The 18,293-nt window shown below is 36.4% G+C and overlaps 1 protein-coding gene and 1 long non-coding RNA gene across 2 annotated transcripts; one reads left to right on the top strand and one right to left on the bottom strand.

The window, feature by feature from the left end:
• Nucleotides 1-7,685: 7,685 nt before the first annotated feature.
• Nucleotides 7,686-9,484, top strand: LOC131998530 (uncharacterized). Its single transcript, XR_009398767.1, has 4 exons — nt 7,686-8,597; nt 8,665-8,746; nt 8,809-8,919; nt 8,987-9,484. It is a non-coding gene; the product is annotated as an uncharacterized LOC131998530 (long non-coding RNA).
• Nucleotides 9,485-12,548: 3,064 nt separating this feature from the next.
• LOC106092141 (dnaJ homolog subfamily C member 2) lies at nt 12,549-14,648 on the bottom strand. Its single transcript, XM_013258912.2, has 3 exons — nt 14,344-14,648; nt 14,144-14,289; nt 12,549-14,091 (listed from the first exon to the last, which is right to left on the bottom strand). Exons 1-3 carry the CDS (start codon nt 14,577-14,579, stop codon nt 12,623-12,625), a joined length of 1,851 nt encoding a protein of 616 aa, XP_013114366.2. The 5' UTR covers nt 14,580-14,648; the 3' UTR covers nt 12,549-12,622.
• Between the last annotated feature and the right edge of the window lie 3,645 nt (nt 14,649-18,293).

The raw sequence follows: 18,293 nt of genomic DNA, 5'->3' as shown, positions 1-18,293 counted from the left end.
TCAACATATAAAAAGTTTTAGACCTATTTCCAATTTTTTTGCCGTTTGACCCACTGTTCAACGCTGTTTGTTCTAAAACAATTGTAGTTGTTTACCTTTAGCCGTGCCCATTATAAGCAATTTGTTCTCACTGTCTGTCAACGAGTTTTGGTTGTGAGTATATTATAGTTAAAAACTATGACACACACAAACAATGAAAAATAGCGCAAATTAGTAACATACACAAAATCAGAGCTGCACTAATCACTGATTTTGACAGAGAGTGCACTCAACATTTTTCTGTTGGGCTACTGACACTACCTGTAAATGAATACATCTTGCAACTGACTAGCAAACGTGTGGACCCATGTTCAAAACCCCAATGACGTCAAAAAGTAAAGGTAGGACCAATATGGAAAAATTGTAAAAAATAGAGTTTAATTTAATTAAAAACAACAACATTTAAATGTAAAATAAACAAAAAAAAAAAGATATTTTTCAATTTAGGATTTAAAATCTAATGACTGACTGATCATCGTTCAGCCCAAACGGCTTAAGATAGATTTATGAAATTTTGCATGAATGTTGGATTTGGGTCATAGGCACGGGATAAGGCTGGATTTGGTGATATTCGTACGTTTAGGTACTAAAAAGTACGAAATGGTATATATTTGCCCAGCGCGAACGGAAAGGGCTAGAATTATATTCTTAGACTCAAATTAAAGAGCTTCTTGAAAAAATAAGGTATGGTGGAAAAAAATTTTGGAAAATTGTACCGAAAGTGGGAGAAATAGTACATTTAGCACCGCAATTGGTACTACATGACACTCTCTTTGTAAATTGAACTAGAGTTCTCAATTTTGGAATAGGTACATAATGGCAACCATAATTGGGTGACTATAAGACTTTTTGGAAATTTGTATATTTAGGTACTAAAAAAGTACCAAAAAGGTAAGAAATTGGATAACTTTCTACAAGGCGGATGAAAAGAAGTAGAATTTTGAAATTTGACTTAAAAGATATTTGGTGCAAAAGGCTGAGGATAAAAAGAAAAAATGGCAAGTTACTATTGGTAACGAAAGAAAACGTACGTTTAATATCGCAATTGGTACCGTTTGGTACTTTGCTTATAGATGGAGCTAGAGGTCTGAAATTTGGCATGTAGGTACAACTAGGATATATATGATGGGTGACTAAATAATCTATTCAAAATTCGTACATTTTGATACCAAAGTTGATACCATTTGGTACTTTCTTTACAGATGGAGCTTGAGGTCTGAAATGTGGCATGCAGGTACAACTATGAAATGGTCTGTAACTATGATCCTTTTACATTCGCACGTTTTGGAATTAATATTGGCACGATTTGGTACATTCTGTGCAGTTAGAGCTAGAGGTCTTAAATTTGGCATGTAGGTAAATATATTAAGGGCAACTAAATGATTGTTTTCACAATTCCAACATTTTGGTACCAAAATTGGTACTATTTGGTACTTTGTTCATAGTTCGAGCTAGAGGTCCGAAATTTGACATGTAGGTACAACTTAGAAGTAAATATTGTATAGCTGGTTATCTATTCAAAATGTATAAATTTTGGTACCTAAATTGGTACAATTTGGTACTTTTCTGCAGATGGAGCTTAAGGTCTGAAACTTGGCATGTAGGTACAATTAAGAAATATATAATGGGTGAATAAATGATCCATTCAAAATTCGTAAATTTTTGTACCATAAAGTGCAAAAAAGTACTAAAACATACAAAAATGGTACCATCTTTACAAATTTAGCTAAAGCGATTAAAATTGGAATTCATTTAAACCTTGACAGTACATATTGGACGACTTTATGATTTTTCGACGTATTCTTGGTACTGTTTAAAAAGGGGTATCAAAAACAGGGCTAGCGAAACGGACCACCGGGACGCTAGCTATTATATATAATTGGATCTAATTGTACCTCGAACAAATTCAAGATACAATTGTATCTAATTGTATCCAATTAGATCTAATTTGCTACAATTACATATAACCATTTTCGGATCCAATTATATCTGATGCCAGATATAATTGGATCTGACCAAATCAACTTTTTTTACTAGGGTGGATCTTACGAGCTCACTTATGTAAAATCGGTGCGGCAAGTGATAGCTTGTGTAGTGCATGCGGAAAAGATGATGAGACGTTGGAGCATTTCCTTTGCCATTGCCCGTCTTTCGCGTCCAACAGATACTGGTACTTAGGTGGAGACACAATATCAGACATGAACCAACTTAGGGGAGTGGCATTGAAAACAATTAAGGATTTTGTAAGTAGCACGGAATTCCTAACTTAAAATTTTCTTTTACTTTACTTTATAGTTTTTAGAGCGCACAACAAGCCGATTATTGGCTTAGGTGTATGTCCATAGTGGCATGGGACGGATTAATATCTGACCCTCTTTTCATCTTAACCTAACCTAACCTAAGTCACCCGGACCTGATGGAATATTTCCGACGTTACTACAGAAAGAGGCAAGTTATGCGACAACAAAGGCTTACAGACCTATTAGCCTTACGTCTTTTCTACCCAAAACCATGGAACGTATTGTGGACACCATGATAATGAGTAGAACACCAGCGCACTGCTCAAATACAAACAGCATGACTATGTCAAGGGAAGGTCGGTGGTGTCTGCCCTGCACGAAGTTGTGAAAAAAATAGAATAATCCTTCGATGTCAAGACGTACACCCTGGCGGTATGCATTGACATCGAGGGGACTTTTAACAATGTGCGGACCGACACACTGATCCAATCCTTAGACCAGTACCGGGTGGACCCGGTCCTTACAGACTGGATAAACCATATGCTAAGGAACAGGTGGATAAATTATGTGTCCCAGACGATGCTTCTTAGGGGTAAGGATCCAAACCAGCTATGCAGAAAGGCCGAAAGGGTCTTACATATGGTATATGACTGGGCTAGACCCAGAGGTCTCAATATTAACCCAGAGAATACTGAAATATGCCTGTTCACGAGGAAGACGAAAGTGGACCAATTTAACGGACCACGTTTCTTCTATAAGATGATTTTTTGCGATCGTGGACAGGAAACAGAATTTGATGTGTCACATTCAGGAGCGGAGATACGGGCGATCACGAAATGCTTGAAGTGGTGTGGTGCTAACGCGAGGACGTCGAGTATGAACATCTTCACGGACAGTAAAATGGCCATAGCCAATAACAACGAGGAAGGTAAGGTCACGAACAGTCTTGCCGTGTAAGAAGGAGTTTAACGCCTTCTCTGAGGATGGAAAAATCCGCATCGTTCGCGTGCCGGGCCATAACGGATTAAGGGGAAATGAAACTTTTTACACATTTTTTCTAAAGCAAGCTAAAAGTAACAGCTGATAACTGACAGAAAAAAGAATGCAATTACAGAGTCACAAGCTGTGAAAAAATTTGTCAACGCCGACTATATGAAAAATCCGCAATTACTTTTTGGGCAACCCAATAAATATGTTTTTTCCTAAGTAAATTCAAATAAAAGTTAAGCATCTCTACCTTAAAACACTGAAAGAACAAAATTCTGATATTTGTAGCGCTGTATAGACATAAATATAGCTCAAGATATAACTATATCTAAAGCCAAATATAATTATGTCCAAGCCCAGATATAGTTATATATAGCATATCTCTTTGGATATAATTATATCCCATATCCAATTATATTTACTACCAGATATAATTATATATAGCATCAGAATAATTAATCTGATGCCTCTGATACCTCAGAACATTAAGTGGGTTAGAATCGAAAAAACATGTAAAAAATCTATCGTTTGATGACGGGTAGAGACTTAACGGGATTATGTTCAAATTTTCAAAGCTGCAATTCATCCGCGCGCCTCTCAGTAGGCTACTGAAGTTGGTCACCTCAGCATTTCTAAATCTTAATTTGTGGTCCGATTACCAAACTGGAAAATGCTAAAAAATCCCTATAGAAGAGTGTATCTCATTTGGTCTCGGGGATTTTCGACTTTATTTCCTATAAAATTTTTTGCACCAAACAATATTTGTAGCCTTCTTCATAGCCTTGCATTACATTAATTGGCTATTACAGAACATTTGTTCCACTAGCTGAACGTAGAATAACGTTCCAAGTGCCCCGATCTTCTGTGCTCATTGATCTTTCGTCTCGGTTTGCGGGTACCACGGTGTTTGCCTTCAGAAGACTTCTTTGCTGGAGCTTCTTCATCCATTCTGACAACATGACCTAGCCAACGCAGCCGTTGTATACGTGTCGTGTCGTCGTCATACAGCTCGTGGTTCATACGACGCCTATATTCTCCATTAACGCAAACTGGTTCATATATTTTAGAAAGAATCTTTCTCTCAAACACTCCAAGCACTGCCTCGTCTACTTTCACAAGTACCCATGCCTCAGAAGCATATAACAACACGGATGGTATCAGTGTCTTGTATTATAGTGTAATCTTAGTCTGTCGAGAAGTGGCCTTGTTTCTAAACTGCTTGTTTAATCCAAAGCATTATCTGTTTGCCAGTACACATGGCTTTCAAAGCCAATTTACTAAAAAATTACGATTTTAAATCCTTCTTTGCCCGCAATGGTCATTTTAGGGAAAAAGTTCGGTTAGTTTTTATTTTTGTTTTTTTAAGGCTTGGCAAGACGTGCTCGCTAACACCTCAGCTATAACCATTCAAAATTTCAAAGAGTTATCATTACCCGTTCTCAAACGGCAGATTTTCTTAACATTTTTTCATTGCTATCTTACTGTGTGTAAGTTTATTTTTGCACTTCCCGAGAAAAAAATTGATGTGGTCAGATCCATTTATATCTGGCATCAGATCCGAAAAATGGTTATATATAATTGGACCTAATTGTATCAAATAAGATCTAACTGGATACAATTAGATCTCGAATTTGTCCCAGATATAATTAGATTCAATTATATATTTATAATAATATCTAATGGGATCTTCAATCTTAAATTCGAAAAAAGAATTGCTTTTGTTCTTTTCTGCTTATTTTACATCTAAATGTTGTTGTTATACCCTCCACCATAGGATGGGGGGTATACTAATTTCGTCATTATGTTTGTAACTACTCGAAATATTCGTATGAGATCCCATAAAGTATATATATTCTTGATCGTCTCGACATTTTATGTCGATCTAGCGTCCGTCTGTCTGTCAAAAGCACGCTAACTTCCGAAGGAGTAAAGCTAGCCGCTTGAACTTTTGCACAAATACTTCTTATTAGTGTAGGTCGGTTGGTATTGTAAATGGGCCATATCGGTCCATAACCTGATATAGCTGTCATATAAACCGATCTTGGGTCTCGACTTCTTGAGCCTCTAGAGGGCGCAATTCTTATCCAATTTGAATGAGTTATTGCACGACGTGTTTTGTTATGATATCCTGTGTCAATTATTATCCGATTTGCCTGAAATTTTGTAGGACGGATGCTCTCATGACCATCAACACACGTGTTAATTATGATCTGAATCGGTCTATAGCCCAATACAGCTCCCATATAAATCGACCTCTTTATTTTATTTCTTGAGCCCCCAAAGGTCGCAATTCTTATTCGAATTGGCTGACATTTTGCACAGATCTCCAACATATAATTTAATTGTGGTCCAAACCGGACCATATCTTGATATCGCTCTTATAGCAAAGCAAATCTTTTCTTATATCCTTTTTTGTCTAAGAAGAGATGCCGGGAAAAGAACTCGACAAATCCGATCCATGGTGCAGGTTATATAAGATTCGGGCTGGCCGAACTTAGCACGCTTTTACTTGTTTTTAATTAAACTCTTTTATTTTACAATTTTTCCATATAGGTTTTACCTTTACTTTTTGCCGCCAGTGGGATTTGGCGTTTGCTAGTCAGATGCGCTACAACCTAGATATATTAATTTACAGGTCAAAATCAGTGATTAGTGCAACTCTGATTTAGTGTATGTAACTAGTTCGCGCCATTTTTCGTTGTTTGTGTGTGCCATGGTTCTTAACTATAATACACACACAACCAAAACTCGTTGACAGATAGTGCACGTCGCGAGAAAAATTGGTATACAGCTGTTTACGGTGCGTTACCTGGTAATTATGTCATGGTTGCATCCAAGACATTTATGCCGCCACTGAGAAATAGTTGTGTACAATACAAGATGGCGCCAAACATCGATTTTTAATTTTGGCCGAATTTAAATCATATTTGGCTAATAAATCCTTACTCATGCGTCATATTTTATATGGTGCCGAATGCATGGGATCAAATCGTTCTAACATCGGTATGTTTATGGAAAAAGCTGTAGACGTGACTACCTTAATTTTACCAAGGAATTTCTCGGTATTACCTTTGAACAGTTTTTGAATACTAGATGTCACTTTTTTAACGTTATTAAACGCCGCCAGCCCTCCTATCTTTTTTCGCACTTTAATTTTTAAATACTACTAGAAACTCTCAACTTCTTGTGGAGAATTTTACCCACAATATTTTCGAAAAAGCTTTTGTAATTCGCATTGCAAGGCTCTAGAATAATCTACATGCTGATATAAAATAGGTTTCAGTATGGTCTAGCACATAAAAAAATACTAATTTCAAACTTTTAAAATAATTAAATTTAAAATAATTAACCTATTAAAGAATCCATTTTCATTGACAATTACCAAAATCACCTTTACGTTTCATAAACATATATTTTATTATTGTTAATAGAATGTGCGTTGGGGTCTTAGGGTTTACGTTTTAATTTAATTTTGTGTTTTTTTTATTTCAATTGTTTTGGGTCTTAGATCTTTCTTTTTTAATAATTATATATTCAAGTATCATGCAAAGATGTATTAATCACTATTTTGTTTAAATTTCTATCAACATACAACCTACTTGGGTTCGGATTGATTAAATACTACTGTATGTACTTTACATATGTGCTGTAGTTAATCGTTTTTATTTGCAAATAACTTTACTTTATGCTGCATGAAGCTATTAAAACATACATTTTCATTCGTTGTTGCAAGAAAAAATTCAGCAATGCCTATTATGTCACCCTGTTGCGCCAAGAAATTTTCACTTGAGCTGCGTACCTGCAAGCGAAATTTTCTTAACGGTACCGGCAACGAAAATTTCGCCAGAGGTTCATACTGCGCTTAAAGGCTGGTACTATATTCGCTTTTCGGGATATTTTTCGCCTATTACTTTTTTAGATAATAGATTTTAAAGTAAAATAACTTGTTGATTTCATTCAGTAGGACATTCCCCCATTACTTATGGTCAAATTTTAATAAAATTATTATTTTATCACTGTTATTTGTGTAGTGTTTTAAAGAAGTAACCGCGAAAAAATGGGGTTTCAGCGGTAAAAAACAAACATAGTACCATAGTACTATGTTCAATAAGGAAATTTGTACATTCAATTAAAAAAGAAAATTATATTCACATGTGTTATCTTCCATCTTCAGCGCCCAAGTTTATATAATCTATATATGAATAATAAAATATTAAAATAAGATAATAATAATAATTTGTATTTATAAATACCACGTTTACATTCTACAATGTCCTCCAATTTACTCATTCTATTTGTAAACATCTGACATTTTTCTGCAATACACTATTTTACCGCAACATTTTTCAAAATACATTTATTTTACTTTAATAAATGTAATAGAAAAAATTAATTTTATGTAGGGTTATTGTTGTTGTAGCCACATTTTAATGTGGAGGTGGCGATCCTCGTCAAGCTCCTCTAGATGAGCAAGCTCGTTTCGGTCCAAAGGACCGATCGCCGCGGGATCAGGGTGGACATTGGTTATTTAAACACGCCAATTATTCGCCTTGTCATATTGCGCATCAAAGGCACTCAGTATTTGTACAAGAGACGGTGCCGTCCGGCCTCTCACTGAGACTCCGATCGATACCGCTGATTGTCCGCGACTGCCGTTGCAGCTACTTCGTATGGAGCATTCCACTATCCGCAACCTGTGGACGCGCCCGGTAGCTTGCAGCTTAGCTTGTCGTGATAGCAATGAACACCACACAAATTGGAGCTCAATGTCCCAGCCTTGTTGCGTGGCCTAATTGGACATATTGTCCCCACTTTCGGGACGCAAGGAGAATAGAAAGAATGGGGGAAAAAAATTTTGCGTGGAAAGGCCTTTCGGGTGGGCCTTTAGGCCTTCGTGTACTCCCTGACGGCTTCTGTACTCCCTGACGGCTGCGTGTTAATGAGAGTCAGGTTGGCATTATTCACATTTGACAGCAGGACACGGTGTTATCGGCCGATATTGCCACTCATTACTACTCGTAGTAAGTTGTTGGTAGTTAGTGGGATCCGTAGAGTACGGTTGATAATGACGTGTAGTAGGTTGATTCATTCATAAATTCGTAGCGGTTATGAGAGAAAATTATTCGAAACCGAGATGAATTGTTAGAAAAGGCCAAATATAACGATAATTGTGAGAATATTTAGTAAAAATGTCGGACAGCGTCCAATATGTCGTGTCTGGAAATACGCCATTGCATCAACTCTGGCCTATAAAAAGGCATAGAAAGGGGAAAAACGCCATTAGTGTGAAGAAAGTGGTGCTGAGCAGGCACAGAATATTAGTGATCTATAGTGAGTGTTGAAAAAAAGTGACAGTAATATGAAAGAGTAAATTTAAAGATAAAGATGTTTTTTTTAGTGTCGTTTTTGGTTATTAATTGGAGGATAGAGCTTAAAGACAATTTTTATTTAAATAATTAATGCCCCTGTGATTGCTAAAGGTAATTTTATTTGGGTTAGTTTTTTTTGTGTGCTCCAAAGTGAAAATGTTCCCTGTTTTCAGGCGGCGTTATAAATCTAGTTGAAAAATTGTCTAAGAGAATATTGGCATTGCTTCCTACACCGTGGTAGCCCGAAAATCCACGTCGCAACGAGCGGTTGTTGCAGGGATAAGGTAAGAACATTCCACTCAATTTTTTTTATTATTTTCTGTGGCCGAGAATTTAAATAAAAAGAAATAGAAAGTCCGTCCTTCCTATGGTTCACCATTACAGCAACTCCATCTAGACGTCACCACTTCTTCAATTTGTCTTTTGCTGTAACGAAGTGGTTAAACCACCTATACATGGACGTCCGTGAGAGCAAAAGCTCAGCACCACAACAAAAATTGAATTCCACAATTCTACCAGCTTTGTTTTTGTTGTTCTTTTGTGCTTTATTGTCATCCACAGACGCATATATATAATCTTGTGTGTCATCGTTTTGGTACTCACGCACACATTTACCCTCAGGCACCAACTTCGACATCCACTACACTTGTTGTTTTAGTTTCGATCGCATCGCTCCATTAATATTGTCTCGCATGATACAAGTAGCCAACGAGACTGATGCGACAAAAATCTTGGCATTAACAAAACGAGCCACACCATATAACAAAAAGATCTATAATTATCATGACCAATATTATTAATATTTAAGTTTATTTATTTATATTTATGTTATTTTTCTGATCAAGAATGTAGTTTGTTTAATTTATTTATTTTATTTGCTATATTTGATTTACCTGTTATTTTTACCTTTTTTAATTATCATTTTACTCTGACCTACCTTTTTTTTTATTTATACACTGAAAGAAATTGGGTGATAGGGCCCCCAAAGAGTTTTTTTTGTGGTTTTAAACATGATTACTAGTTACCTTTTTTTGGGTGAAAAAAATACTTACCCTTAGAACCTACCTAAGCGAGCTCCTTTAGGCCAGGAGGGGAATTTAATTAAAAGACGTTTAATTGGACTAATTAGTCAGAAATAATTTATTAAGACTTTGAGGGTTCTACGATCGTTAAATTTTAGGTTCAAAAGACCGATCGTTTTATTTATAATCATTTTTATCTATTCTTTTTTATTTTTGGTACTTTGACCGAACAAAAATAATAACCAAATAGATATTAGAAGAGATACATATATTTATGTTAGTGTTAGTTTTATTTCAATAAATATGTTAATAATGTCTTGAATTATAATCATGATGCGTTAAAGTTAATTGGATGTAAAGTGGTAAGTTAGGTGATGTGGGCGGGTTTGTGGGGTCACATGAATATGATGGAATGTTGACCAAGGTAGGGCGGGCGGCCGGAGGTCATAGGACGATCTCCCAAAACAAATGGAATGTGAAAGTTCAGGTGTAAGTAACGTTTTTTTTTGTGTTTGAATGTATATCGTTTTTTTTATTGTCTACGGGCCTAGGGCGAGGATATAGGGTTGGGACCTCCCCAGAGATGTCAACGAAGCTAGCCGGTGCCCGGAAAATATCCCCAAGCTGCAATAGGCACACGTAACAGCCTGTGTGGTGCTCACAGCTATCCGTGTAGGGATAGCTACACTTCTAATTTCCTTGATTTTTTTTTTTTAGCCACGCTACTTTGCCTCTGTATATATATGATTCTTTTCGCGTTTCATAAACGGGAAAGGGTACACAATATAATATCGGTTAATACACAATTTATTATATTAAATAACAATTTGATTAGTACAATTAAAACGCCGTTTACAATTCCCTTTAAATCCGAATTTAATGGCTCTATCATCTGTTATCCCTTTATAAAATCAGCTGACGAGAACTTTAAATCCGGATTTAATGAGCAATGTAAAAGGGATTTAAATGTTTATTTAGCGTATGAATTCTTTATCAATCCTTTGCCGTGAAACAAAAAATATCAAAAATAATAATAGCAATTAACACCATATTTGAAAAGATTTTTATAAGTCAATACATATTTAATCGGTCAAATTTAGATCTATATTTTTTCTGTGAAGATTGGAGGTTCCAAACATTGTTTTTTGTTGAAGTTTTATGGCTTGCGCGTGAATCTGGATTTATGGCTTTTTCGAAAGCGCTGGGGGATGTCGAAACCTTCTGAGCTATTTAATAAGGTGAGTACTTTAAACATTTGGTTGGCTAATTCAGATACGGGTTTTTCCAGATCGTAGACCTTGATGAATTTGGAATGGCTGTATATTGGCATAGCCGGTTCGGTTTTCAAATTACTAGCGACTTGATGGATTCTCTTGGCTTCAGGAGCGCCAATTACGCCATATTTCACCCCAGTTATTATCCTATGGAGCGACAACGACTTGCAATATTCCACATACAGCTACATACAGTTCGGGGATAATTCCGGCGCTGCTCATAAAAATTTCTGAAGGGGCACCATCATAAATGATTCCAATTTTTACCGTTTCAGTTGTGACATCAGTGTTTTGTCATTTTTTCACATAAAGCAATATACAGAAAGAACGTCCATGGCGGTATTAGTTTCAATCGAATCCCGAAACTCCTCATCTATGGAGATGGAGACATTTTTGGCGACATAAAACCTTTGTACAAATCTATCAGGGATTTCCGCTTTCAGCCCTATTTCAACAAGCTTGGGGTGTTCTGCAAATGTGTTAGCAGCGTTTGAATTGTCGAAGCTTAAACAGAATGTATTACATGCTGTTTTTACTCACACAGTTATTTGGAATTTTTTTGAAATCGAGCGTACAAGTGAAGTTCGCAAATTTTCCTTCTTGAACTAAATGGTGGGTCGGAGGTGAGAAGAACAAAGTATGGGCAGGGTATGGGTGGGTCGGAGGTGAGAAGAACAAAGATGGGTAGGGTTTAGGGTTTATTGTGGTATTTGCTGAACTATTGCGGCATGTTCTATTTGATTTGGATTCATGTTATTATTTGGATTTTGAGACTGTTTTACATTTGCAGACTTGACTTTTCAACTTGAACTTGGTAATTTGCAGATATTTTATTTTGTATGGAAGTGGACAGAATGTTGTCTACAGAAATTTGGATAACCGTTGGTGTCTTTTAAACTTTTTATTCCCTTGCCAAGATTTGAGCTTTCCTTTTTTCAGCGGGGGGAGGAACTGGTTGTGGCGGAGGAGTTTTCCCTTCTCCACCCATATTGTAAGTTATTCAATTTAGTAATAGTCTTTTTTTAATTAACACTACAGATGAAAAGTGAAGTGCTTGCATCAAGTAAAAAGAAAAGGTAAACAGCTATTCCTTGTTGTTGTGTTGTGATAGTGGTCGATCAACGAAAACAAAAACAACTAAGTTTGTGTCAAGAGACGTCTGATGCCAACATGTGTTGGTATTCTTTCTTCTTTTCTTTGGGTTTTTTTTCTCAAATATATTCAAAATTGAGTGATCTATTTTATGGTATAAAAATTAGTTGGAATTTTCAAAAAATGTCAATATTTTAATAGGACCAAGTAAAAAATATTTAAAAATTGCAGTTATTTTTTAATTAAATGTACAATTTGCTTAACTGAATTTTTTCAATTACTTTTTAAACTGTTATTGATATTATCATTTTCGTGATTGAAGGAAGTTCATTTTATAAATTAGATGGGTCAATTAATTTCGTGATTGAACTGATTTTTTTCTGTGTACGAACCGAATTAACCCAACAAAGTCCTTCATTCGCAAGGATTTTCTCAATACAATTGAAGAAAATGAAAATAATGTGAAAATCCGTTTACTTACTATTAAAACAAATCCAGTTTAAATGAATATCTAATAAAAGCAAATTTTAGGTATTGTATGATTTGCATTTAATTTATTTCAATCCATTTTGAGTAATAAAGTTGTAATTTTCCTGAAATCATTTTACCGATTGTTGTGCTTCTTTTTTAGAATTGACCAACTCAACTAACTCTTTTACCCTTCGCAAGCAATCTTTTTTGGACCTATTGGGAATACATTCAGCAATACGGTCCCATCGATCTGTTGTTGATATGGGAAACGTTTTTATAGCTTGTTCCAATAAAGCTTGTTCCTCCTTAGTCCATGCCTTTGTTGGAGCAGTAGCGGAAGACTTTAATTGTTTACCACTTGTATTTGAAGGATTAGAAGACTGATTCTCTTTGGATTCATAATTACAATTGGCTTCGGATGACAATTCAGTATTCAAAGTAATATCAGACGACGTTACCACTTCTTTCTTGGATTTTTCAAAGCTTTCAAAGGCGCTTGCATTGGCTTGAGTTTTAAGTGTGTTTTTTGAAAAGTCACTATTTTGTAGCGCTTTGGCTTTATTAAGAACATCTCGAGCCGTAACAGTCGCATCAACTACCGAGTGTTGGTTAATAAACGAAGCAATTACATCCCATCGTTGGGATGTACCAGCTGGAAATAGGTTAACTGCTTTAATGAGTAGTTGCACATTTTCATTGCACCAATTCTCCGTCTTATTTACTTCTTTAATTACGCCCTCCACTTTTGTATTGAATTTACTTTTATTTTGCGATTGGTTAATTTCTGCTATATCTGCTTTTATTTTTATATCTGCGGTCTTAAGTGCAGCGTAAAAAACATCTTTAGATGATTTTTCCATTTTTTTATTAAGTTCTTGTAGTTCTGAGAGCGAAAAAGTTTCACAAATCTTTTCAACGCCCTCCATATTTTTAAGAGATTCTTTTTCATTATTTCCAAAGTATTTGTTATCTTTGGCTTTATCTCTAAGAAGTTTCCTTTCCTTTTTTATTGCCTTTTTTACTTGCTCTCTTTCCATTCTGATTTGTTCTATTCTTTTTTGTTCGGCTTTCTCCGCTCTTTCCTTTGCAAGTAGAGCTTCTCGCATTATCCTTTCTTGTTCAGCTTTTTGTGCTTGCGCTGCATCCATCTTAGCTTTTTTTGCTGCAAGTTTTTTCTCCTTTTCCTCATTCTTAAACTTTTGAATGCGCTTATCATTATTGTATGCCAGATCTACAAGAGCTCGAATTCGCATCATTTCTTCCTTTTTCCGCTTAATTCGAGCGACTTTATTTTCTTTTTCTATCCACCGACGTTCGTCTCTGTCCTGTCCCTTTTCTTTGTCTTCTTCATCCAAATAACTGAATTCTCGCCACGATTTAAAGTCGTACCAAAAACTGTAGAACCGCTCAACATCTTCTCTTGCAGAATTGATATCACCAAAAGAAGGAACAATCTTTTTCTCACTCCATCTGGCATTCAAATTAAAATATTTTTGAAAAGAGTCATAATATCTATTATCAATATCAGATTGAGTTGGGAAACCGTCGTCAAATTCTGGATCAACTGAATCATAGGAGCGTCTGGTTTTTGGAGTACCTGGAGCAACGGAAGTTATCAATTGAAGCAATTAGTTCAGTGTTGTCCTTACCCAATATCTCATATGCCTTGGTAATACAAGTAAAATAGTCGTCATCCGTTTTAACTTCTTCGCCCTTTGCCTTTCGTTTGTCAGGATGGTGCTGTAAAACCATTTTACGGTATGCACGTCGTATTTCATCATCAGTGGCATTAAACCTAATGAATTAACAATTTCAATACACTTACGGGGAAATGCACATTGCAACTCACCTTAATTTCTTCAGTCCCAAAACAGCATAGTGGTCTTGATCTTTCCATTCTTTTGGATCTAAAGATTTAAGATAATTAACATCGACATCAAACTCGTCGAAAAGTTCCTCCTCTGATTCACTGCGTTCGATTACGAACTGCTGTTTCTTTTTCGAACTTAAATAAGCAGGGCCAACTTTTTCGACCTTTCTACGAAAAGTTGCAAACGAACAGACTACCTCCTCGAAACCTTTCATTTCAACCGACTTCAGATCTGTCTTATATCTTTTATAATATATGATAATGACATGTGCACATGTCAAGAGTATGTCAGTGGCAATGTACGAAGCCGACACGATGGCAACCGCCGGCGCCGAATATTTTTGCTTCATCCGTGCCGCCGCTATGTGCATCTTCATAGAGTTTAAACCCAATCAAAGAGTCAAGAGTCAGCCTTGAATTATTTTACATACATTTTATGGGTTAAAGCAAAAAACTGCCGCAAGAGTCAGAGTCTAGCGTCATGACGCTGAAATAGATTCTATTCTATTTTGGTAGAGTCGCTCTCAATGTTTTCTTCTCTCAGCACATTTCTCTGAAAAAGTTGCCACATTTTCATGACAATTCGTTACGCTGCCAACGGTTTTATGCTTTCCCAATGAAAAGCATGTGAAAACAACTTGACGCCGACTCTTTGATTTCATGAAAATTCGTTACGTTGCCAATAATTTTCAAAGATTTTAAATAAAAATATGGGAACCGTGCATGAAAATACTTACATGTTAACAAAATTGCAGATGTTTGTGTGCTAAATTTACAAAAAATATAAAAATGTTTGGTAATGATAAAATTGCAATACAGTTTAAATGCATTTTCGTGTACTTCGAAGTTATAAAAAGTGTATAATTAGATAACATAAGCCGTGTTTTATTTTAGTGCAGAACAGTGCAGTGCAATGAAATTTGAATGAAAATTATATCTACCCAGGACAACGAAGTTGTCAATAATTTACCAGTTCAGGCTTATGTAGAACATTAAATTCAGTGCATCAGATCATGTCGTCCTCAGTGCGGCTGTGATGCACAAACAAGCAATCCTTTGGATCCGGTTATGTATTGAGCAGTAGGTGGACCTTTAAAGCGCCGTCCATCAGACCACAACACCATTATAGCAACATAGCATTATAGGTCTGACAACTGCAGTATATACCCACGCAGTATATGACACGCGGTCTAAACCCCCAACTTTTGCCAATGGCTCTCTTGTATAGGACAAGAGTGCCTTTCTGGCCCTTTCCAAAATTTGGGATTTCAATTTCCTGTCCAGCAAAACACCCAGGTATTTTGCGCTTTCCGTAAATGGAACATTCTCTCCACCCAAGGAGACAGGTTCCACTGTATTCATCTTGTATCTCGTGTGAAAATAACTAATTCTGTCTTGCACGGATTTATACCTAGACCACTTTCGGTAGCCCACTTTGCTGTTGTACGTAGAGCTTCCTGAAGTATTGGGTTGCCCAAAAAGTAATTACGGATTTTTTAAAAGAAAGTAAATGCATTTTTAATAAAACTTAGAATGAACTTTAATCAAATATACTTTTTTTACACTTTTTTTCTAAAGCAAGCTAAAAGTAACAGCGGATAACTGACTGAAGAAAGAATGCAATTACAGAGTCACAAGCTGCGAAAAAATTTGTCAACGCCGACTATATGAAAAATCCGCAATTACTTTTTGGGCAACCCAATATATCTCTTAGAGTGCTGGGAAACTTTCCCCTAACCGCAACTGCCACGTCACCAGCATACGCAACCACTTTTACACCTTTTTCTTCCAGAAACAATAATAAAGGGTGTTTTTTTTGAGGTTAGGATTTTTATGCATTAGTATTTGACAGATCACGTGGGATTTCAGACATGGTGTCAAAGAGAAAGATGCTCAGTATGCTTTGACATTTCATCATGAATAGACTTACTAACGAGCAACGCTTGCAAATCATTGAATTTTATTACCAAAATCAGTGTTCGGTTCGAAATGTGTTCAAATTTTGACAAATTTTGTTCAGCGATGAGGCTCATTTCTGGTTGAATGGCTACGTAAATAAGCAAAATTGCCGCATTTGGAGTGAAGAGCAACCAGAAGCCGTTCAAGAACTGCCCATGCATCCCGAAAAATGCACTGTTTGGTGTGGTTTGTACGCTGGTGGAATCATTGGACCGTATTTTTTCAAAGATGCTGTTGGACGCAACGTTACGGTGAATGAACACATTTCGAACCGAACACTGATTTTGGTAATAAAATTCAATGATTTGCAAGCGTTGCTCGTTAGTAAGTCTATTCATGATGAAATGTCAAAGCATACTGAGCATCTTTCTCTTTGACACCATGTCTGAAATCCCACGTGATCTGTCAAATACTAATGCATGAAAATCCTAACCTCAAAAAAATCACCCTTTATATTGTAAATGGCTGTATTCCAAAGTAGTGGAGACAGTACACCTCCTTGAGGTGTACCTCTACCGACCCATCTTTTTTAGATCCGAAGATCCCAATCCTGCCGTAATGCATCTTGTAGTATGTAGGTTATTAATAAATTTTCTTATGCCTAAAAACTCCAACTCCTTCACATATTGTTTCTAGTATTCCCTGGAATTTCTATATAATTCTTTGTTGTTAATCTCTTACTGTTAATCATGTCTGTTGTGTTTCTTTTGTTTGGTTGCACCCCTAACTTAAACGTTAAATAGATGTAAGTGTATGTGTTTGTCTGTGTCATGTTCTGTATGTGTGTCAATGCTGGTCAGCTTTAGCAGAGATCAAGAGGGGACCTATCGCGAAGTTACCAGATTTGGTATTCTCGAAACATCGATGTGGGCAGCAAGAGGTATATAACGCAGTGGCGTAAAGCAACACGAGTCAGTTTTAAGCTGAGTATTCTGTTCAGCTTTCCAAGCGGAATGTTGTCAAACTCCATATAAAAAAACGTCGGCGAAACGTTGAGGAAAATGGCCAAAAACTATTATAGTGGCAACACTTGAAACTATTGCCGGTATCATTTTTGCTTGTTTTATTGGTTTCAATGGTTCGTTTTTCTTTATTTATTAGAGAAAATTTATATAAAATAATGAAAACAATTAGTGCAGATAAAGAAACGCCTTTTGGTATGGAAATAACAACATTTGCTTGCTGTCAAATTCCGCTAGCGGAACAATTAACAATTTCAGGAGCTATTCCGAAAGCAGAATAGAATACCAACCCTTATCTGAAAGCGCGTATTGAAAACGTATCAGCAAACAGCAGTTAGCAAGTTGTAAAGCAAATAAGTAGATCAATAAATCATTGTGAAGTAAAGTAATTGTAAACGAACTGGGTTTTAATTGGAAGAAAAACATCTACAGTAAAAACCGTACCAATGTCTTTCTATCATCCTCTCAAAAGCCTTCAGCATAAAGGATGACAGAATAATAGGACGTAAACCATTCGCCTTTGTGTGGTAGGCTTTTCCTGCTTTCGGAATGAAAATGACCTTCGTGTCCCTATCCCTAGGGCAGGGAATCAGACTATCAGACACAGCTTGTAATTCAGCCGGTTATACATCATCAGGGCCTGGCGACTAGCCTGGCCTGCCGACGAATGCATACCAGTAACAACCTCTTCTGGCGCCACATTGTCCGTTGAAGAAATTCCGGGAAATGTTTATAAACGAGTAGCTCTAGTGTTTACTCATTAGACATTGTCCATACATTCTCAGACTTCTGAATATACCCCACGGTAATAGTCTCGAGGACAGATTTTTCCTTGGCCTTGAGGCCTCAGATGTATCTGCAGAATTCTGCCCAGGATTTGTAATAATTTTTTATTTTCCTTGCTCAGTCTTATAGGTGTCCCAATCGTGTGGTGCACTTGTGGCTTTTGCTCTGTTCAAGGGTTTTCTGCAGTCCTTCCTTAGATCGCTGTTTGCCCCTTGGCCTGGT

This window comes from Stomoxys calcitrans, chromosome 1, assembly GCF_963082655.1.
Source record: "Stomoxys calcitrans chromosome 1, idStoCalc2.1, whole genome shotgun sequence".
Taxonomy (NCBI): Eukaryota; Metazoa; Arthropoda; class Insecta; order Diptera; family Muscidae; genus Stomoxys; species Stomoxys calcitrans.
The sequence above is the reverse complement of the archived record's forward strand: the minus strand, read 5'-3'. Positions and strand labels throughout refer to the sequence as shown.